This window comes from Callorhinus ursinus, unplaced genomic scaffold (genome assembly GCF_003265705.2).
Source record: "Callorhinus ursinus isolate GAN/ISIS: 27379988/994484 unplaced genomic scaffold, GSC_fseal_2.0 scaffold3, whole genome shotgun sequence".
NCBI lineage: Eukaryota > Metazoa > Chordata > Mammalia > Carnivora > Otariidae > Callorhinus > Callorhinus ursinus.
This window is the reverse complement of record NW_027397065.1, coordinates 54,982,103-55,006,274: the sequence shown is the minus strand read 5'-3', so window position 1 is coordinate 55,006,274 and position 24,172 is coordinate 54,982,103. Positions and strand designations below refer to the sequence as shown.

Below are 24,172 nucleotides of genomic sequence, written 5' to 3'. Positions count from 1 at the left end.
GTGCAGCCCAGGAATAAATCCCACTTGGTTGTGGTGAATAATCCTTTTAATGTACTGTTGGATCCTATTGGCTAGTATTTTGGTGAGAATTTTTGCATCCATGTTCATCAGGGATATTGATCTGTAATTCTCCTTTTTGATGGGATCTTTGTCTGATTTGGGGATCAAGGTAATGCTGACCTCATAAAATGAGTTGGAAGTTTTCCTTCCATTTCTGTTTTTTGGAACAGTTTCAGAAGAATAGGTATTAATTCTTCTTTAAATGTTTCGTAGAATTCCCCTGGGAAGCCAACTGGCCCTGGGCTCTTGTTTTTTGAGATTTTTGATGACTGCTTCAATTTCCTTAGTGGTTCTAGGTCTGTTCAGGTTTTCTATTTCTTCCTGGTTCAGTTTTGGTAGTTTATACATCTCTAGGAATGCATCCATTTCTTCCAGATTATCTAATTTCCTGGCATATAGTTGCTTGTAATATGTTCTTATAATTGTTTGTATTTTTCTGGTGTTGGTTGTGATCTCTCCTCTGTTATTCATGATTTTATTTATTTGGATCCTTTCTCTTTTCTTTTTGATAAGTCTAGCCAAGGGTTTATTAATAATCTTATTAATTCTTTCAAAGAACCAGCTCCTAGTTTCTTTGATCTGTTCTACTGTTCTTTTGGTTTCTATTTCATTGATTTCTGCTCTGATCTTTAATAATTTCTCTTTTCCTGCTGGCTGTAGGCTTTAGTTGCTGTTCTTTCTCCAGCTCCTTTAGGTGTAGGGTTAGGTTATGTATTTGAGACCTTTCTTGTTTCTTCAGAAAGGCTTGTATTGCTATGTACTTTCCTCTTAGGACCGCCTTTGCTGCATCCCAAAGATTTTGAACAGTTGTGTTTTCATTTTCATTCATTTCCATGAATTTTTAAAATTCTTCTTTAATTTCCTGGTTGACCCATTCATTCTTTAGTAGGATGCTCTTTAGCCTCCATGTATTTGAGTTCTTTCCGACTTTCCTCTTGTGATTGAATTCTAGTTTCAAAGCATTGTGGTCCGAAAATATGCAGGGAATGATCCCAATCTTTTGGTACCAGCTGAGACCTGATTTGTGACCTAGGATGTGATCTATTCTGGAGAATGTTCCATGAGGACTAGAGAAGAATGTGTATTCTGTGACTTTGGGATGGAATGTTCTGAATATATCTGTGAAGTCCATTTGGTCCAGTGTGTCATTTAAAGTCTTTATTTCCTTGCTGATCTTTTGCTTGGATGATCTGTCCATTTCAGTGAGGGGGTGTTAAAGTCTCCTACTATTATTCTATTGTTGTCCATGTGTTTCTTTGAATTTGTTATTAATTGGCTTTTATAATTGGCTGCTCCCATGTTAGGGGCATAGACATTTCAAATGTTAGATCTTCTTGTTGGATAGACCCTGTAAGTATGATACAGTGTCCTTCCTCATCTCTTATTACAGTCTTTGGTTTAAAATCTAATTTGTCTGATATAAGGATTGCCACCCCAGCTTTCTCTTGATATCCATTAGCATGGTAAATTGTTTTCCACCTCCTCACTTTCAATCTGGAGGTGTCTTTGGGTCTAAAATGAGTCTCTTGCAAGCAGCATATCAATGGGTCTTGTCTTTTTTTTTTTTTATCCAATCTGATAGCCTGTGTCTTTTGATTGGGGCATTTAGTCCATTTACATTCAGGGTAACTATTGAAAGATATGAATTTAGTGCCATTGTTTTGCCTGTAAGGTGACTGTTACTGTATATTGTCTCTGTTCCTTTCTGGTCTACTTTTAGGCTCTTTCTTTGCTTAGAGGACCCCTTTCCACATTTCTTGTAGGGCTGGTTTTGTGTTTGCAATTCCTTTAGTTTTGTTTGTCCTGGAAGCTTTTTATCTCTCCTTCTATTTTCAATGACAGCCTAGCTGGATATAGTATTCTTGGCTGCATATTTTTCTCATTTAATGCTCTGAATATATCATGCCAGTCCTTTCTGGCCTTCCAGGTCTCTGGTGATAGGTCTGTTGCCCATCTAATGTTTCTACTATTGTAGGTTACAGACCTCTTGTCCCCAGCTGCTTTCAGGATTTTCTCTTTGTCTCTGAGACTCGTAAGTTTTACTATTAGATGTCAGGTGTTGACCTATTTTTATTGATTTTGAGAGGGGTTCTCTGTGCCTCCTGGATTTTGATGCCTGTTTCCTTCCCCACATGAGGGAAGTTCTCTGCTATAATTTGCTCCAATATATCTTCTGCCCCTCTCTCTCTTTCTTCTTCTGGGATCCCAATTATTCTAATGTTTCGTCTTATGGTATTGCTTATCTCTCGACTTCTGCCCTCGTGATCCAAGTAGTTGTTTATCTCTCTTTTTCTCAGCTTCTTTATTTTCCATCATTTCACCTTCTATATCGCTGATTCTTTTTTCTGCCTCATTTATCCTAGCAGTTAGTGCCCCCATTTTTGATTGCACCTCATTAATAGCCTTTTTGATTTCGACTTGGTTAGATTTTAGTTCTTTTATTTCTCCAGAAAGGTTTCTCTAATAACTTCCATGCTTTTTTCAAGCCAAGCTAGTATCTTTAAAATCATCATTCTGAACTCTAGTTCCAATATCTTGCTAATGTCCGTATTGATTAGGTCCCTGGCAGTCGCTACTGCCTCTTGTTCTTTTTTTGAGGTGATTTTTTTCCATCTTGTCATTTTGTCCAGAGGAGAATAGATGAATGAAAGAACAAAATGCTAACAGAGTAACAATGACCCCAGAAAAATATACACTAAACAAATCAGAAGAGACCTGAAACCAGGGGAAAAGAAAGGGAAAGAAAGAAAAAAGAAAAAAAAAGAAAAAGATTAAAAAAAAAGGAATTGATAAGAAGTTGGTTAAAAAAGAAAGAAGAGAAATTTAAAAAAGGCGGGGAGAGAATGTGATTAGGCAGGAGACTAGAACAAAGCCATACACTAGAGATTTAGGGTATATTTTGGTCTGTTAGAAGCAACTGTATCCCAAAATTTTAAAGAGAGTACAACTTATATATATATATATGTATATATATATATAGATACCAAAAATAAGGTTAACTACTATGAAAGGATAGAATATGACTCTAAAAATGAAAAATAAAAAAGATTTTTTAAAAAAGGGATTGATAAGATGTTGGTTGAAAAAGGGAAAAAGAAAAATTTAAAAAAATAGAAAAAGAAGAAAAAGAAAATTACTAAAGAATCATGGGGGGGAAGCCATGAATTCTATGTGCAGTATTCCCCTAGCCCTGGAGTTCTGCCGTTCTCACTGATCGGTAAACTTGGTCTTGGCTGGCTGTTCTTGCTGATCTTCTGGGGGAGGGGCCTGTTGCCGTGATTCTCAAATGTCTCTGCAGGAGGCATAATTGCCCCGCCCTTACCAGGTCGGGCTAAGTAATCTACTCGGGTTTGCTCTTGGGAGCTTTCGTTTCCGCAAGCTTTCCATACAGCTTTGGAGGACGAGAATAAAAATGGCAGCCTCCCAATCTCTGCCCTGGAGGAGCCAAGAACTCAGGGCCCTGCTCCTTAGGGCGCCCCCAGAGAAAAGCAGTCAATCACTCCTGTCTCTCCAGTCTCCAGCCGCACTCCGTACTCACCCGGCCTGTGACTGAGCATTTCTATCTCTGGTGCACAACCCTGTGTGGAGTCTCCAAACCCAGCAGATCCCTTTGGTGCGCTCCCACACCGCTCCTCCTGGGGGAGGAAGGGGAGTCTCCCCGAATCTGCCACTTATTGGGTCCCTGCTGGAGGAGCAGTGGCCCGACTGTGCCGCGGGTCACGCTTTATGGCAACCCCGAGCTGAGAGCCCACTCCTCGGCTCCGTCTCTGCAGCCGGCTTCCCAGCTCCGATACCTGGGAGCTCTGCCGCACTCAGGCACCCCTGGTCTTTCTGTGACCCCGAGGGTCCTGAGACCACACTGTCCCACCGAGGGTTCCACCCCCCGCTTAACCACTGGAGTGACGTCCCTCAGTGGAACCGACTTCTAAAAGTTCCAGTTTTGTTCTCTGCTGTTCTATCATTTGCGGGTAGCGGCTGACGGAGGCCCCCCTTCCCCCTGCCTCTATCTTCCCAAATATCGCCTCGTATTCACTTCTCCGCATGTCCTACCTTCTAGTAAGTGGTCGTTTTTCTGTTCAGAGAGTTGCTGCTATTCTTTTCTTTGATCTCCTGTTGAGTTCACAGGTGTTCAGAATGGTTTGGTACCTATCTAGCTGAATTCCTGGGACCAGACAAAATTTAGGTCCCCTACTTCTCTGCCATCTTGCTCCTCCTCCAAAAATACTACATTCTTATGAGAAGTCCAAATTCCTTGGCATCCTTTTAAGATCCTTTCAAATCTGGTCAGAAGTTCACTTGCCTTTCCTAACTTTTATTCCATTCTATTCATCCATTTCATGCTCTCTTTGCCTAGAATGCCCATTATCCTTTTCCTCCCCCTGTGAAACCGTCTCCCCATTTCCTGCAAGACCACATTTCAGTGCCATCATCTATATGAAACCGTCTTTTTCTTCCGGTTGACTTTATGCTCTGTTCTAGGGCTCATCAGACACAATTAGGAAGATCATTCTGTGCATATCTCTAGGTATCTTGTGAATGTTCTTGAGAATAGTGCCAAGCATTTCAACATCTCTGAATCCTGGGGGCCAGAAGACTTCCTGCAGCACAGAGGTAACACCATAAATGTTTGAATGTTTGAGTGAATGAATTACAAAGGGGCAGATGCTGCAGGCAATAAAAATGAATAATTGACTGTCTTGGTATAGATTATGGTCTAGTAGAGCAGATGAAAAATAGCCACATAATTTGTAAAACAAGCGATTTAAGCGTTATTATTTCAGAGCCAAATAATAGACTCCCTTTTTCTTGATGTATTTATTTTTTATTAACTAGAAGACTATTTCCCCCACATATATAGTGACCCAGTCCTATTACAAGAAATATCAGTCTTCTTGGTTTAATTACTAACAATTTATTTGTTTCAGTCCTGAAATTTTAGAGCCCACCTACCTGCTTTAACTCTTTATAAACTGGTGAAAGGAAAATAAATTAATTAAATCAACCTGCTCAAATAGTCCCAGAATTACCTAATAGCTTAAAAAATAATTAACTCACATTGCAAATTAAGGAATCCAGCATTGCAGCAAAAATGTTACTGCTCATCAGTGATGGTTATTGTGATTCAAGTGTGCCACGACTTAAATATTCTTGCCAGGGCACCACCCTGGTACTCCCTCCCCCAGTACAGCCCTAGTGTGTCACTCATGTTGAAGTCTGCTAATAAGTTTTAGGAGTTTTTCACAGTGTTTAGAACTGTCCTTCACCAGGATTCTAAATTCAAATTTTTTTCCTAAGTACCAGTTGCCCAAATGTCTTTGGACCAAGTTTCTGGCATAGACTTGTTCAGGAAATAGGGTGGGAGGAACACCTATTTTATATTTTAAGTGAAACAACATTCACACAAGAACATTATGCAATAACAAAAAAAAAAGTTTAGTTGGTGGTGAAGTTTAAGCTCTACATCATTGTGACTTTGTTTTGGTCATAGAAGAAGCAATCATGGGTTCTCAAGTTGAAGTAACAACACTAATATGGTAATTCCACTAGACTGCTTAATTTACAGGCTTAAAATGAAACATGTCAATGTTATAATTGAGAACAAAACTGCTTGTTTTCTGTCCCTAGTTCCAAGTGAAAAAAATTAATGGACAGCAGATTTTCAGTAGAAAAACAAGTGTTCTACCCATTTTTGCCTCTGCAGAACATAGCCCTGGAGTCCAGTACACAGCAGGAACTTAAAAATTATTCAAATCTGGCGTTTGGGTGGCTCAGTTGGTTAAGCCTCCGACTCTTGATTTTGGCTCAGGTCATGATCTCAGGGTCATGAGGTGGAGGCCCATGTCCGGCTCCATGCTCAGCAGGGAGTCTGCTTGAGGTTCTCCCTCTTCTTCTGCCCCTCCCGCCACCCACACTCTCTCACTCTCTCTCAAATCAATAAAATCTTTAAAATAAATAAATAAAAATAATAAATAAATAAATAAATAAATAAATAAAATTATTCAACTGAACTAAGTTGACCATATGAGTTAGCTCTATGAGTTAGCATCAGTGTCTTGGAGAGCAACTAACTGAATATATGCATAGTAAAATTTAAAAATCTGAATCTTTATGAGATCTTAATAGAAGCAGCTCTAGACAATACTACCTACCCATAACACCTCAGAGTTGAGGAGGGGGGAAGAAAGCACAATTTGATGCTATACTAAAATGTATTTTAAACCTTATATTTAACTTTTTTAAAACATCATTTTACATTTTTCTTATAAAAATCTGTTACTCTAACATAAAAAAATTAAAAAGTATTTATTTACTATTGAATAAAACTGATACCACCCTTCTACCCAGGTTGGAGTGCCTCATTTATCCTGTGGCTTTGAGAACCCATGATCTAACTACCAAAGAACCTTGGCCTTAACCAGTAGCAGAACTCTAGACCCTCTCCTATTCCCAACCCCTTAGTGAAATGTCCTTTTCTTGTTAAAAAAAAAAAAAATCCCCTTGACATCTAGCTAATTTGACAAGTAAGTCCTTGTTAATGTCGTAATGGGTTCTGATGTCTTAATGTATACCCATTTTATTGGGATATTTTCAAGATAATTCCCTAATACAAAAAGTAAGGATTCCAGGTAAGGATTCCAGAAATAATAACAAGAGTTGATAGAGATGATTTTGGCCAAACACTAACATTCTCTTTTGATGCCCATCAAATGGCATCACTTCCTATGGCCCACCACACACAGACCCTGCCCTATATTCCCACTGTCTAATTCTAATTCTCCTACAACTGGGAAGAAGAATAATTCACTTCTGTTTACTTTAATCCAGGCATTTTGCTAAATGCTTCATTGGTTTGTCTCATTTAATCCTCACAATAATCTTCAGAGAGAGGCAGTATATAGATATAATTTTATAATTTCTCTTTTCATTTCTTTCTAATTCAATAATACTGTAATTTTCTAGAACCCCATATATGCATATGTATATATGTATGTACACATATATATACACGTAGGTTTACATATATACACACACTATTATATGTTTATGAAAACAGTGAGCAATTTGAAGAGATATTTTGAAGAAGGTATTTATCATGATTTTTAAATGTCTAAGCATTAATCAGTTTATCAGTATTTGATTATTGTTCAAAGCCCCATGGGCCATACTGAGAGATATAAGACATAACTGAGACTATAGACAGGGAGATGAAATGTACAGATATACTCATTAAGGCTTTCCCAGGAAAGGAACAGCAGGAGGCAGGGTGATAATGCAGGTTAATTAAGATGGGTTGGAAAGCGAAACTGGGATATGAGACCACTGAATGCAGGCATAGGAGCATAAGTAATGTCTGATGGGTTTGAACTGTGATCCAACATGATATTTTTCTAGAAATTTATTTGTGCAATTTTGAAAATAAGACTAAGAAATGAAAATATGAAAGCTGGAAACGGGAAAAAGTGTTTTAAATATATTTATTAGGTAGTTAATCATTTCATACATAAATTTGAAGAGGAATTCCTTAGCTCTGTTGGGTCATGTTCCTGAGATTTGATGGCCTTGGACCTCTCAGGGCTGCCCACCCTATTTTTGATCTTCATTACATTTCTTTACCTTTTATCTTTTCAAACTTTAGTTCCTGCAATCTTCTATTTGGTGGCAATCTATTCAATCATCCCTGTGGGCTTCTCCCTTCCCTTCTCTTGGGTTACCTATACTATGTCACCTGTATTGTGTTCTAGGCAGAGTCCTCCTTTGGGTGGCAGTCTTGTCCTGCCTAGCCCTAGTCCTGCTAGATAGAGATAATTAGTTGTTGCTTTTGAATTGAACTGAATTGAATAGATTTGATTTCCTCCACCACCTGTAAACACAAATCCACTCATCCACTCCTCTTTCTTTGAAGTTCTCAAAACCATTAAGACACAGCTGCTTTAAACAAAAAACAGCACGTGAAGCTAACATGTCAATGTGGCTCTTGACTCAGGGACGTTGTACAACTCATTCAACAAGGAAGGGAAGCACTGCAAATTCTTAAGCGCCTTTTCTGGCCTGGGTCTCCCCGGGTGGGGTAACAGTCTCCAACATTGTGACCTATCAACTTAACTTCCCAATCTTCAGTTCCCTAGAGAGTGGGAGTGGGAGAGGAAGGAGTAACATGAACATCATTTAATGCACTCTTACTTATAAAAGTTTATAACAAGAAGAAATAAAACAGTGCCCTGAGTTCTTTATTAGATTCAATTCCCAGTGTACAAACATCTTAATTCAACTTAAACAAAATAGTCCCCACACATAATCATTTCTAAGGAGACTGTTTTCCTCCCTTCATTAACCTCCCTCTTCCCTCTTGCATTTATCATTCTTCCTTTCTTTTTTTTTCTTTTCTCCCCCTCTTGTTTTTCTTCTTTTCTCCCACTTACAGTCTCCCCAAAGAAAACTTCAGGGGCAACCACCGTTCAACCACAAGTCACCATAAATGAAGTAAACTCTTCATAAGCGAAAGCAAAACCCTCTGTGGGGGCGTGTCTGAGTGGACGCCCCCTCTTCTCTCTCTCTCTCAGTGCCAGACTACAGCACAGCGAAGTTCAAGTGTCCGCAGGAGAGGGAGGTGGTGCTCACTTTCAGAGACAGTCTAATTCCTTCTGCGCAATTTGACCCCAGGAAAGCAGCCTCCCCTTAAGGGCCAAGGAGCCCCGGCACTTTGAAAGTGCCCTCCCTGCCCCGACCCAGGGAGAGGTAAGGGGTGTGAAGGCGGGGCCACTGGGCTGGCGACACCCTCCCGAAGGTCCAGCCCTCGCCCGCCTTCCTACCACCTTAGGGAGCTGGCACGAAGAGCGGGATCACCCTCTCAATGAAAGGCAGATGTCCCTTTAAGGTTTGCTTTGCAGCCCGTGGACTTTAGCCTAAACACGAACCCGCGAAGCTGGCTTTATTTGTCCATGTCTCGGACAGAGCCTGGGAGGCTGCCAGTGGGATTTCAGAGACCGAGCGCGCGAAGGGGCGGGCGATGGGGCAGTAAGTCTGGGATATGAAAAGCGTGGAGAGGACCTAGAGGCATTCGTCGAAAACACAGGAAATTCACTCTTCGGCTTCTCGGCGCCGCGACTGACCGGGGCCGGAGACTGAGACCTGCGTCGGCAGAGTGGCCCAGAGCGCGCGGCTCCCGTGCCCAGTCCTGCTGCGTCTTGCCCTCCCATCCAGCGCGTCCCCCGGGCTCTGCGGGCTCCCCGGCCATGGCCCCCCGACGCCAGGCCAGCCCAGGGGTCGCTGTCGCCTGCTGCTGGCTCCTCACCGGTGAGCGACCTTGTTTTTTTCCTGAGCATCTGCGTGCGGGGCTCCGGGCTACTTGTGGGTAGGGAGATACAGAGAGCTCTGGCCCAGAGAGGTGGAGGGAGAGCTGGTTCACTTTGGGACGCTCCAGGTAATCTGGGCAGGTCCGAGTATAGAAAGGAGTGTCTGCGTTTTGTTTTTGATACTAGTTTTGATGTGTTTCAAAACCTTCCCCCGCAATGGTAGGAGGGAGACAGTGCTGAAAACTTTACAAGGTAGAAATGACTTTACAATTAAAGTTGTTTTGACAGTTTACATTGTATTTTAGGACTTTGCTGAATGTCATTCCCCCGCCTTTATTTATTTATTTTTATTATTTTTTTATTTTTTTTATTTTTTTGGAGGAAGGAAACTAGAGGGCACCAGATTTATATGCAAAGTTCCTACCTTCCGGTTACTCAAGAGTGGGCATTATTGCATTTTCTTGCTGTCAGGTATTCAAGATCTTTTCCACTACAGAAGGAGGAAAGAAAGGAAAGCGAGGCAAAATTGTTTCTTGTCCTGAAATGATGTTTCTGTATAAGGAGGAGGAACACTTTGAAATTGAGAAAGGGATAGTCTCAGAGCAGACTATTTTTTTAAATGCAAAATATAGTATCGTTACTTGTGTATAAAAGGTATTTTTAAGGAGGGACTTTAAAAAAAAACACTGGAAATGCAAAGTTATATCCAATTTAGAAAAAGGTTGAATCATAGCATTTTCTAAGATTTTCCAAATGACTAACCCATGGTCAGATTTTACCATATACTGAGGGGGTATAGTTGTAATGGTGAAAGAAAAAGGCAGATTGGTGAAGCTTTGTGTGAAAGAAAGTGACCTGATTAATGGTTAGGTTAATGGTTGGGTTTAGCATATCATCAGTATTCAGTGTTCAGTGTCTTTACTGCTGGCATGCTTATTGGTATTAGTTAATTTAACATTTTTCCATTAAAAACAGGGGTGATCAGGCCCGTTTACTCTGATTTAGATGCCCAAGCATTAAGTCTTAATGAAGATCACTGAGAAATGGATTATTCGCAAGCAAAACATTTTTCCATGGTGAAGGTGGTATTAAGAGAGTTAATTATGAGCTATTCACTTTTCATCCAGATATTTTCCACTACTCAGGAAGTGTCCAGTAATCCAAACAGTAGTAACTTCTGAACAGCTTTACAGCCCGTGAATGGTTTAACTTACTAGCTACTGTCACTGCCCTTTGCACTTATTTGACCTATGATGCCTCTTCAGCTCAAACTTTTTGGAGGTCGTTTGCATTTTGTTGTCATTGTACAAAATCTGAAGTTTTCTAACTACTCAAGTTGTACCTTTTTCATTTTACCAAATAAGCATCACTAGTGCAGAAACAATCAAATGTAGTTTGCACATCCTCTAAAAAGACAAGAATGAAACTTAAAAAAATAGAGGTCAACAAGTTACAATTTCACATATGTATATATGAAATATATGTATATATATATAATTATATATATATATATAATTGAAGATTTTTTAGGTTTAACTATTTACTCATGCCTAAAACAGTCACAGTTGCATACTGTGGGTTTTTTGCCAATTGTTGGGATAATATGCCTTGCTAAATGCAGAAAGGGACTTAAAGAATAATGCATAGATATTTCTAAATTATAATATTTAATTTCCTTTTGTGTGTGTATGTGTGTGTATTACTCAATCATACTAAAATTTAAAATTTATTACATCAGAATCAATATGTTCTTCATTTATGCTATATTTATGCCCATTTCACAACACAAGGATCTGAAATTTGACTTCTTCCTCTCCTTTGCTGCTTTTCTAGTCATCATACTGTCAGCTTTCCTGGAAACTTCTCAATTCATAGAATCCACACCCAACCTGTGGTCTCATCATCATACCTGCCCATGCACACTACTGTAGAGAACTCTTTTTGTTGCAAATCTGTACCCAACCTCTAATCTATCTTCTTAATAAGTAATTTTCATTATATCTTAGTCTTTTTAGTAAAACAAACAAAAACACTTTCGTGGTTCTTTATTGTCTTCAGATGAAATCCAGAATTCTCTACTGACCGCGCGGGGTTTGCCCTAATCCAGCACCCTCTCTCTCCTACTATACGTATCAGTTTCCTATTTCTGTTGTATCAAACTCCTATAGATTTATTGGCTTAAAAGAAGACAAGTATGTTACAGTTCTGTGAGTTAGAAGTATCACTGGCTAAAATCAAGGTGTGGGCAGAGCTGTGTGTCTTCTGAAGGCTGTATCAGGGAGAATCCAGTTCCTTGCCTTTTCTAGCTTCTAGAGGCCACCTGCATTCCTTAGCTTGTGGCTCCACCCTCCATCTTCAAAGCCAGCAGAATAGCATTTTCACATCTTTCCTCTGACTCTCCTTCATTGTCCATTTCCTTCTCTGACTCTGACCCTATTGCCTCTTTTTAATAAGGATCCTTCTAATTACAATGGACCCACTTGGATAATCCAGGATAATCTCCTCATCTTGAGATCCTTAATTTAATCACATGTACTGAGTCCCTTTTGCCATATAAGGTAACATTCACAGGTTCTAGGGATTAGGACATGAAGGTCTTTGGGACACCATTATCATGCCTACCAAAACCCTGAAATGTAAACTTCCCATGAAAGCCAGTCACATTTCCTTACTTTCTACATAATCCTCATGCTCATTTTGCTACTGTGGCTATGATCTTGTTGTTTTATATATCTAGAAAAGAACTCCACCCTTCCTTCCCACCTCCCCCTGCCATCTAAACAAACTCTCTCCAGCCTTCAAAGCTGCCATCTAAAGGAACCCTCTCTAGCCTTCAAAGCTGGGTTTATAGCATGACAACAAACCACCATCCCAATAAACTTCCCATTGGATTAAGAATTGTCTTGTATTAGCTTTTAACAGTATTTTAAAATGACTTGTCAACAAAGATTATTATTTTATGTAAGTCAAAGTCCCAGCAAAAAACTAGTGACATATATAAAGCATTTAACTAAAGAAAGTTTAATAAAGGACTGTTTACAGAGGCATTTAAAGAACTGACTAAAGATGGCACAGCACCTAAGGACAAACAATAGTGAGAAGAAAGCATCTGAAGCAGCCGTGGGAAGAGAAGCCATTACCACTCTTAGGCCTGAGGAGGTAGCAGTGTCAGGTTGACTGTGAACTCTAGCTATGGGAGAAGGGCTGTTGGACAGGAGCCGGGGCATAGGAAGAGGAATGCAGCTAGAGCCACAGCTGAAGCCCAGCCAGGAGGGAGCAGGAGAAATAAATAACCCCTTCTTTTCCTCCCACTCTCTAACGTCTTGCCCAACCCTCTCATTGGCCAAATCCAAATGGCAGAATTAAACCTCCTGGGGAATAGGGTCAGGACATACAATAACAGAGAAAAACTAACACAATGCTGAAAGGCACATATTTATTGGGAACATATATGTGAGGCCTTGTGCCAAAAACTTTACATGTATTATTTCACTTTAATCTCAAAAAAAGGAAAATTTTAGAATATTATCCATATATTAGAGATGAAGAAACCAAAATGCTAAGAGATTAATCTGTCCAAAGTCCCATGACTAGTAAATGGCAAAGCCTGTGCTCAGCTTTCTCTCTGATCTCAAATCTCATGCTGTGAAATAATATGCCATATAGACTATCAAAATGCAATCCATTTCCTTCTTGCTCAACCCTCTGAATGTTAAAGCCAAGCATAACTGTCTAAAAGACTTTGAAAAGGACCGAATCAATGATGTATATCTGATATTTTCATGACTTTTAGGTATATCATGAAATTAGATGATGTCCCACCCTGTATTAATTATAACTCAAATAAGACTATCCCTGGATATTAAGAATATAGAAAATGACCCCTATTTGAGTTATATGTCTCTCCTCACTAGAAACATTTTAGTTAGCCTAAGAGCAAGGAGTCTTCCTTTGTGACTTTTTTCAGTTAAGATTTTCTATTCAAAATGAAGTCCGGTGAGGTGATGGCTGAATATGGGAATCAGATACTTACCCATAACAGAGAAATGACCTCCAGTGGCACACAATGGACTGTCGGGAATTATTGAAGATGGTGAAACTCTTTAGTCATTATGATGTCTGTAAAGGTAGCAATAAATTCATAGGATGTTTATTTAATAAATAGGCATTGAGAGTAGCGATGAAATATATATGTTTAACTAGTTTGCCTATTTTTCGTCCCTGCTGTTGTGATGCTGTTTTGATGCATAAACTCTTGGGCCACAGCTTATAACTGTCGATTTTACTTCCTTAGATGGATGCTCCTCTGCCTATGTTCTTCCACCTCCAACCCAAGAAACTTCCCATTAGGTTTAGAACTTGCTGGATTTTCATATGCCCCTTAAAATATTTTGTAAAGTAGCTAGCTCGTGTTTAAAACATATTCAGAAAATTAGGGATCAAAGTGCTATTCTTTACCTACACAATCCTTCTGTTGTATGAAACACAAACTAATGTATTTGAATTCATGTTAAAAATTGAGATGAAAGATATTTGGAATTGTTGCCACAATGCTAAAATCAAAATACGTTGCCTATCCAGAGTGGTCCGTGACTGGAGAATTGTATTCACTCTCAAAGCAAGTACAGAAGAGTAGCAAGAGATGTAAATGAGCTGAATATATTCCTGTCAAGATTACTGAGTTTCTGTTAGCTCTTCTGTTGTGCCAGCTCCTCTGAGGTCTCCAGGCCTTTGCATAAGCAGTTGCTCGCACTGCTTGCTTACCCTCAAGTCCCCACATGAACGTCATTTCCAAGAAACCCATTGGTCCTCCTTCCCCAGAAACATGTAAGCCTCTAGCATCTTTGTTTCTATACTATACCACATGATATGGTTAATTAAATATCTGTCTGTCTTCCCAGCTTGCTATATGCTCTGTGAGGGTAGAGTTTATTATCCTTAGCATCTAAGAATAATAGGCACTTGAAAATTTGTTATTGAATGAATCTCAAAAGATAGACAAAAGACAAACTCATAAATACTTAAGAGATCAGATTGTCTCTTCTAACTGTATCCTCACCTGGAATATATATATATATGTATATACACATATATATACACACACCCCCATATTTATATCTGATTGAATGAAAGATACCATCAATTGAATAATGCATCATTATTTTATTCACTACAAAGAAAAAAAGTGCTGCCAATCCAATTATAATTATTAGACTGTTAGAGATGTTGAAAGGTGGGAAAATGTACATCTGAAAATTACAAACATACAGTAAATCTACAGTAATTTTCTATCACATTTCTTTGTATTTTTAAAAACTGCATCATAAAATTTCAAACATACTCCTGAATATAAATGGCATTCTTTATGGATACAACGATATGAACCTTGTCCCTCTCCTTAGTTTTTTTCTATATGATGCAGGGGATAATTGCTCCTCTGTCATCAGCAGCCTCACCAAATCCCAAGAATGAGCTTCGTCTGAATATTCTGCCTCAGGAGAAATGTGACAATAAAGTAATCAAAAATGTTCTAGTTGCACAGGATCAATGACTAGTTTTGGCAAACCCTAAATTTCTGTCATAAATGGTGACTAGTGCTAGGGCTATACACATATGAAGGGACCTAATTTTTATCTAAAGTCTTCAAGGAAAATTAAAAAGTCAACTAAGTCTTAAAAGGAGATTAAAATATATGCACTGGTTGGTATTAAGAATTCACTTTATGTGCAAAAACATTAATATTGTTTTATCCAAACAGTAGATCTCTGTAAAAAAACAAAAACTTTTCCTTTTCTCCTTTTGCCTGAATTAGCTGAATACTTCTCCCAGCTGTCCACTTAGCTTTGCTTGTGGAGGGCACATGGGCATCTTTGAACAACCTGAGGTTAGCACATTCTCTTCACATAACTGATTTGCATTTATTATTAGATATTCATAATCAGAGCTCTGGCTTATTCTGCAAAGAGCATTTTCTAAACAGGCATAATAAAATTGTCATTATACATTATTTGCAACATTTTAAGATCTTTTCATCAGTAAGATGTGTTTAAAATAATCATTTTCTTATCTAAGCACGGCTATCTGAAAAATTGAAATAAGTTTTTAGAAACTTACCTTAAGAGTAATCTTCTCTTTAAAATTTTAGTAACATTATAAAACAGAATGTTTTCCTAATTTTAAGATGCCAGTGATAGACAAGTTAAAAAATTCTGCATTAAAGGAGAACTAACAGTTATGCATCCTTTCATATAATGACTAAGTTTATATGACAATTGCTGTGCTGGGTTTCATGAACACAGACAAATAAAAGGTAGGCTCACAGTCTGAAAAAGGCAATAGACAAGCAAAGAAGCAATGATGGGAGGAGCCTCTAAGGTGCTCTAAGCAAAGGAAGGAAAAGATAACTATGTGTTGCAGGAAAGTTAAGTCTTGCAAAAAAAAAAAAATACTAGAAACAGGAACATCTATACAGCCTTACCATGCTAAGCCCAGGGTATTCAAACAAGATTTCCATTCTTCAGGAGCTCAGAATCCCTGATGCTGTCATACAAACCATTTCTAACATACCATTATAATAGGAAGAAGAATTGTAATCCAATTCACCAATGAGGTACATGAACTCATGCACTAGGGCTGACCTAAGGTTTCCCTGGAGAAGAGATACTAATATAAATTAATGGTACCCAAAAGATTATCCATCAGTCAACTTTACTGAACAAGTTATTTTTCTAAGGCTGAATAATTATGATCTTGTCTTGCCCCTTGCTTTGTCTGATCCAGATTTCTAGCTTCAGGTCAGGCATTCTTAGAGATATGCCACATTATCTCACGTGTTTGTAGAACTCTACAGTTTACAAAGTATCATAATCTCAATAGAACCTTATAAGCATTATCAAATGAGAGAGGCAGGACAAGTAATCCGATTTACAATTTACAATGAAAAGTTCAGGTTTGTAGATGTTAGGGGACTTATCTAAAGTTGCTATAATCTAGCTAGAAAGATCATGACTCATGTCTGCTGACTCTTGCTATGCAAGTATTAAACTTGGTATTGATCTTTTACCACTGCAATGGACTTTAGGAAGAATAAAATTCAAAAGGTACTATGCAAAATTGAAAATAAATATGATAGGGTGAGATTATGAGTAGTGTTTTTCTTTTTTTAAAGATTTTTGCAGCATAATCTTTATAATTAAGACAATTTTAATTATTGAGTTCAATGCCCTCAATTCTTAAGTAAAAGAAATGGAGTTTCTAAGAGACTAAGGGCTGCCAACAGTTAGAGTAAAAACAATTGACAGGGTAAAAATTACAATCCAAGACATTTGACTTCTAGCCCAGTTCTCTTTTTTGAGACTGGAATTATATCAAAAACAACAAATTGAAAACTTTTAATTCTAGAGAGATTAATATAAATAAAATAGAAAAAATATATATAAAGTTACTGATATAAAGGTTTCTATTTTGAAAAAGCCAGTAAGTAAATATAAAATTATAATTTAAAGTAACAAAGCTAAATCATGTTTTTTCTCATGATTTTGTGTATTTTGGTAAAGAATGAAAATGTCATATACTGCTATCTATTACATAACTGCTGTAACTACAGCAGTTTTACAATAAGAGGAACCATTACTAAGTGAACTCTAACTGGTAACGATATCATGCCTTAAGATAGCTGCCACACTTTACATCTGATCCACTCAGCTTATCGTCAATATATAAGTGCCTACTATGTGCAAGGGACTTTTCAAGGGTCAGTGGGGAAATAAAAGGATGAATCCACTCAGAGTTCAATAAGAAAGAAAAGACAAGTATTCCAATTAATATAATGAATGGTTTCAAATGTGAAATAACATTTAAGCAGGTGCTTAAAAAGAAGTAGGATTTATGGAGACAGGAGTGAGAGGCAGTGACATTTTAAAGAAAGAGAATGGCATGAGTTAAGGGCAGCAAGTAGACAGTTCCCAGGATGTATGGGGATCAAAGATTATTCCTGTAGAATATAGGGTGCTGGAGGGTGGCAAGTGGAAAATAAAGCTGTAAGGCCAAATCATGAAGGCCTTGAATGCTAGGGAATTGGATTTTAATTAGTAGGGAATGAGAACTCTAAATAACTCAAAATAGAAATGCAGTTAGTCTGGAAATATTAAGTTATCACACAAAATCTGGGAGAAACATCAGATCATTTAACAGTAAGCTCCAGTTTCTAAAAAATAGTTCCATTTCAGATCAAATAGTAATTCTATGAAAAATTTTGTAGTATGTTCAATCACCGAAGCACATCTATGTTTAAAAAGACAGCCAATGGGGGGCCTGGGTGGCTCAGTTGGTTAAGCATCTGCCTTCAGCTCAGGTCATGATCCCAGGGTCCTGGGATCGAGCCCCACATGGGGCTCTCTGCTCAGCAGAGTTTGTTTCTCTCTCTCCCTCTGCCTCCCTCTGCTCCCTCTGCCTCCCCCTGCCTGCCACTCTGCCTGCTTGTACTCTCTCTCTCTCTCTCTCTGTCAAATAAATAACATCTTAAACAATAAAATAAAATAAAATAAAATAAAATAAAATAAAATAAAATAAAATAAAATAAAATACAAAATAAAAACACAGCCCAAAGTAGTTAGGCCCATAATTTAAATAAACTTTTTAAAAGAACCACAGAATTAAGAGTCAGTGTGGATTTCCCACAGGTTTTAAATGTAGAAATATATGCATATTTTTCTAAAGTATAATATTAGATTTTTCTCAAGGATTATAATGGTATGACCTAGGCTGGGCAGAAGGAAAACTATGTTGAATGGATGAATATAAAGATTTTTAAAAGTACTAAAAGCAAGGAAGGGACTGGTGCTGGTGCCTTTCAGATGCTCTCACTTGGTTCCTAAGCTCTGGGTCTTGAATTTGTAAACGTGACAATTAAGGGGAAGTGGCAGTGGATGACAGCACATAATTTGTGGTTGCAGAGATTATTTCGAGCATCTATAATATAGCCTGCAGCACTGAACAGAGGAGAGGGTGCCAAGTTAAGCAGGTCTGAATTTATTTTTTTTATTTTTTATTTTATTTTTTTAAGATTTTATTTATTTGAGAGAGAGAATGAGAGATAGAGAGCACGAGAGGGAAGAGGGTCAGAGGGAGAAGCAGACTCCCCGCTGAGCAGGGAGCCCGATGTGGGACTCAATCCCCGGACTCCAGGATCATGACCTGAGCCGAAGGCAGTCGCTTAACCAACTGAGCCACCCAGGCGCCCTTAGCAGGTCTGAATTTAAAAGCTGGTTTTGTGATCTTGAATACATTTATTTTTCTGTAATTCATTTTCTTAATCTACAAAATGAGGATAACAAATATTTACAGAAGAGGATTAGAAGAGTATAAGAAAGTACCTGATGAACATTCAATAAATGATAGCTCTTAAAGAAAAATTTAACACTTACTAAGATCCTACTGTATGCCTGCCACAGTGATTCTGTGGATTTTAATCTTTGTCAGACTTTGGAGAGAAGTAAATTCTACTTAGAAAGGTGATCAAGGAGCAACTCAAAGTATTTCTCTCTCCCAGTTAGGAAATGTCCTTTGGAGAGGCAAGCCATCTTCACACTTCAATGCAATCAGTTCCTTACTCAAAGTTGCTGGGTTTTCTTGGAAGTGGAAGAAGGCAGGCTGAGTTAGAAACTTTATGAGGAAGGTGTGGAAGGAAGAGGAAAAGGAGGGCGAGAAACCACAAAACAATGCCTCTAATTTGCACTAGAGCTTTGGAAGGGATTTTTGTGTCCCCTGAGAATCTCTGAGGAAGATAATTGAGGCATCAGTATCAAGACTTGTGCCACAATCAGATTCCTCCCTTTCATCCTGGTCTCACCAGTTCCGGGTGGTAAGATTCCCTTTCAGTGCCATATACAAGATAAGAAAGAGAATGAGACGATATGTGGGTAGGACTACTCTGTTCACCTCCTCTGTTCTTTTTTTTTTTTTAAGATTTTATTTGAGAGAGCAAGAGATCGAGCTCATGAGCATGAGCGGAGGGGGAGGGGAAAAGGGAGCGGTAGACGCAGAGCGTGGAGCCTGTTGGAGCTCAATCCCAGGACGCTAGAGATTATGACCTGAGTTGAAGTCAGATGCTTAACCCACTGAGCCACCCAGGCACCCCTCTCCATCTCATCTTAACTCTCAGGGAAACTCTGGTGGGCTTTTTATATTCACTAATTGTAAGAGGCAATCCTCACTTCTCAACCCCCGACCACCATAAAAATGCTAAGTGACTTAAGGATTTTCTTTAAAATCAATTTTGTAGCCATCCAGTCGGGTTGGTCCTAGTAAATCAGATTTTCTCCACTTCCAATATCCTCAGCTCAACTTAGGCAATGAAGATCCCGCTCTAAATTTTTGCGACCCAACCCCCAACCTTAACATTTCACAGGCTACAGAGCTGCGTAAAGCGGAGGCTGCCAATTTCGGATTCTGGGATTTCCAGGACATCAGGGCAAACAACTGAGAGGTCCACCCAGGGGTGAATTCCACAGATAGTTTCTTCTCTCTCTGGGGTCAGTGCTTTAACATCTGGGTAGTCAGATCGTGCAGACACGGTAACTAAGCGCAGAAAACAGCTGGGCACGTTGCTCTGAGCCCAGACCAACCGTGACCAGTAGTTCTTTGAAACCGTTTCTGGAAATACCAAACTCCAACAGGCGTGCAGTGTTTGAGTGCTGAATAAAGCAAGCTGAATTTAGAACTTTGGGGCCAAGTCTGCACTTTTGAGAATTCCTTTTACTTTTGGTTAAGTTTTTTAAAATTGGTTTTACCCGGGGTAGAGGTGTACAGTGGCAACGTCACGCAGTTGGAAAAATAATTGCACTCACATATACTCCCCAGATTCTGCACAAACAGGTTTGGAAGAGAAAACTTAGGAAGTCCAAGTTCAGCATTAAAATAAATGACTCGCCACCAAAGATTACCAGCCCTTCCCTCTCGGTTTACTCCGGACACACCTCGCGCTTAGCGCGCCTGCGCCCGCGCAAACTACAACCCCGCCTCCTCCTTGGGGACGTAAAACGTGCGCCGAGAGGCGGGACGCGGGCTGCGCATGCGCCCTCATTCCATCAGCCGCTGGGTTTGTGCTGGCGGCTGGTACGTCGGAGAAGATTGTGTTTGCTGCATTGTCCCTCCCAGGGGTCTGGCGTGGTGTGCCGGGAGACTAAGAAAAGAAGGGTTAGAGTAAGTGTTCCCCTTGGCTGCTTGAGTCGGAGCTAGAGTATTTCCTTCCTGCCAGGCAAGTGCCCATAGGGACCGGACCCCGCCCCCTTCCCGGCCTAGACTCCCTTTCCCCTCCCTGTCCCTTTCCCACTGGGGATCTTTTCGTTTCCTCTTGTTCTCCCTGCGAACCCCCGCCGAGGTCATGAAGCTCGTGAGAAAGGACATTGAGAAAGACAATGCGGGCCAGGTGACTCTAGTCCCCGAAGAACCTGAGGATATGTGGCACACCTACAATCTAGTGCAGGTGGGCGACAGCTTGCGTGCCTCCACCATCCGCAAGGTACAGACCGAGTCCTCCACGGGCAGCGTAGGAAGCAACCGAGTCCGCACTACTCTCACGCTCTGCGTGGAGGCCATCGATTTTGACTCTCAAGCCTGCCAGCTGCGGGTTAAGGGGACCAACATCCAAGAGAATGAGTATGTCAAGATGGGGGCTTACCACACCATTGAGCTGGAGCCCAATCGCCAGTTCACTTTGGCCAAGAAACAGTGGGACAGTGTGGTTCTGGAGCGCATCGAGCAGGCCTGTGACCCAGCCTGGAGTGCAGATGTGGCGGCTGTGGTGATGCAGGAAGGCCTCGCCCATATCTGCTTAGTCACTCCCAGCATGACCCTCACTCGGGCCAAGGTGGAGGTGAACATCCCTAGAAAACGGAAAGGCAACTGTTCTCAACATGACCGGGCTTTGGAGCGGTTCTATGAACAGGTGGTCCAGGCTATCCAGCGCCACATAAACTTTGATGTTGTGAAGTGCATCCTGGTGGCCAGCCCAGGATTTGTGAGGGAGCAGTTCTGCGACTACATGTTTCAGCAAGCAGTGAAGACCGACAACAAAGTGCTCCTGGAAAACCGGTCCAAGTTTCTTCAGGTAAAAGTCTTCTCCAAGGATAATTAAGATTGGGCAGAGGGATTTGTATAAACTACTCTTAAATTTTAGAACCGGGAAAAGTACAAGAGGAGAAAGTATTCACTGGACTGTGATTGTGAGATAATGAAATAAAAAGAGAGTTGTTAAATAGCCTGTTTACATAGTAAACTTTGCTTAAGTCCTCAAACATACAAAGCCTTATTTGTGCTTTTGGCTTTAGGTCACTGCAGGCTGATTAATGGGTACTCTAAGAGATTCTTTTGTCTAACTTTCATAATTATGATTCTAGGTACATGCCTCCTCTGGACACAAGTACTCCCTGAAAGAGGCCCTTTGTGACCCTTCTGTAGCTAGCCGCCTTTCAGACACTAAAGCTGCTGGGGAAGTAAAAGCCTTGGATGACTTCTATAAAATGTTACAACATGAACCTGACCGAGCGTTTTATGGACTCAAGCAGGTGGAGAAGGCCAATGAAGCTATGGCAATTGACACATTGCTTATCAGCGATGAGCTTTTCAGGCACCAGGATGTCGCTACGCGAAGCCGGTATGTGAAGCTGGTGGACAGTGTGAAAGAGAACGCAGGCACGGTTAGGATATTCTCTAGTCTTCATGTATCAGGGGAACAGCTCAGTCAGTTGACTGGAGTAGCTGCCATTCTCCGCTTCCCTGTCCCTGAACTCTCTGACCAAGAGGATGATTCCAGTTCTGAAGAAGATTAATGATTGAACCTTATAACTGATAAAAGCTGTGTCTCCGTTGTTAAATTTTCTTAGCATCCTGACAGAAACCTGCAAGGCACCTTGTGATTCTTACAGGGATTTCTCATGTATTTGGCCACACTAGGTATTTTGTGATTGGCAGGACATGTGTTCAAACTAAATAAATTAAAAGGAAATAATCACCATGTGCTACCATTTTTATTAATTAGAATAATTTATGTAGAAATTATGAGTTATTTGCAGTACTTAAAAACATTTTGTGTATATAAGAATGCTTATATATTTTTTGGGATAGATCATAAAATCCCAGTGTCATACTTTGAAATAAGTTTTCCTTAGGAAAAGCTGTTTAATATTTTATTATCCTCAGTTTACATTGTTTATTTGAATTCTGCATAGTGTTCTTGTACGGTATTTAATGATCCCTTTCCTCCATTTCCTCTACACTTTTTTTTTTAATTTGCTATTTTAAGTGATGGCCAAATAATTTGTAGACTTTTCTAGAAGACAAATTTAAAATGGTATTTTTCTTAAGAGACTTGTTAAATCAGTCATGTTACAAGTAAACTCTTGGTGGGTTTTTGTTTGTTTCGCCTTGTTTTACAGTTAATCATACTTGCTTTGGAGGACCGCTTCATCAGTGATTTTTAGATCATAGAGTTTTGATCTGCTAGGGATTCTCAAGATAAGTTATTTGAGTTATCTTTATTTTTTAAAAATGCAATTAAGGTATGTGATTTGCTTGTTATGTGGCTAATTAGTGCTAAAGCTGAAAAGTAGTCCCTGCTCTGGGCTCCATTTCTTTGCACTGCCACACTATTTATGTATTTATTTGGCTTATCCTAGATATATGTAGTGCTATCTTATATTTCTATGTGGCATTAGTCTGTGCTTGCACATTCTTATTGGACTCTCTCTCAACATACTATTTTAGGGAGTGAGAAGGCCTGTTCAGAAAGTTTGATTAAGTCACATCATTAGTAGTATGTGGTAGTTGACTTGTACTCCAGTACTCTACTGTAATGAGGGAGTTTATGCTAATACCTGAGAGTTTAAAATATTTTCATTAAGTATTTTGGATGTGCATTTTAAGAGTTGGGGATGGATCCTTGAAATGAATTGCATCCTGACCTTTTACAAACCTCAATTTAGCAAAATAATTAGGAAAGGCATTATGAAGAAAGAGTGGTAATTAAGTTTGTAACACATTAGTACCTACTTCAAATACAGATACTAAGTAAACTTGTGCTGTCCTTTCTGTGTCTGGGCTTTTCTCCTGGGACAAGTGCCAGGTCTGGGGATTATTTTTTTATAAACTTCTAACTAATCTGAGTTTATTTTAATCTGTAATTAGGAATAGATACTTCCTGGGCGCCTGGGTGGCTCGGTTGTTAAGCATCTGCCTTCGGCTTGAGTCATGATCCTAGGGTTCTGGGATCGAGCCCCGCATCGGGCTCCCTGCTTGGTGGGAAGCCTGCTTCTCCCTCTCCCGCTCCCCCTGCTTGTGTTCCCGCTCTTGCTGTGTCTTTCTCTGTCAAATAAATAAATAAAATCTTAAAAAAAAAAAGGAATAAACACTTCCATATACTTTAAAATCACATTTCTACATATCTATCTCCTAAAAATAATTTAGATTGTCATTTTATTATAAATCCATGGATATTTAAAATACTATGAAAAGCATGTTATTAAATCATTTGGTAGAAGGATAGAAATGAAACTGCTAAGATTCTTAACATTAGAACCTGATTGATAATGACTCATATTGTCAGTAAGAATTTGGAGACTTGGGGCATATATTACTCTCATAATCTATACAGTACCGGTTAATCCTAGCTCTGCTACCTACTGTATTAGAAACAAGGAGAAATGAAACCTACCCATAAATCTGACCAATACATTTTAGGTCATAGGTTCTCAAATTTAGCTGCTTGTTAGCCTGAACTTGGGAGCTTTTAAACTCGTTACCAAGACTGGATCCCAGATTCA

At 39.4% G+C, this 24,172-nt stretch overlaps 2 protein-coding genes across 2 annotated transcripts in view; both read left to right on the top strand.

Annotated features, from left to right (window-relative positions):
• The first annotated feature begins 8,622 nt into the window (after positions 1-8,622).
• The window catches only part of ITGA1 (integrin subunit alpha 1), a 168,464-nt gene continuing 152,914 nt past the window's right edge, over positions 8,623-24,172 (top strand). The window contains exon 1 of the mRNA XM_073890924.1: positions 8,623-9,354. Within this exon, the coding sequence (XP_073747025.1) occupies positions 9,294-9,354 (61 nt within the window). The 5' untranslated portion in view covers positions 8,623-9,293. The remainder of the gene's footprint in view (positions 9,355-24,172) is intronic.
• PELO (pelota mRNA surveillance and ribosome rescue factor) lies at positions 20,420-22,365 on the top strand. Its single transcript, XM_025867301.2, has 2 exons — positions 20,420-21,462; positions 21,752-22,365. Exons 1-2 carry the CDS (start codon positions 20,737-20,739, stop codon positions 22,181-22,183), a joined length of 1,158 nt encoding a protein of 385 aa, XP_025723086.1. The 5' UTR covers positions 20,420-20,736; the 3' UTR covers positions 22,184-22,365.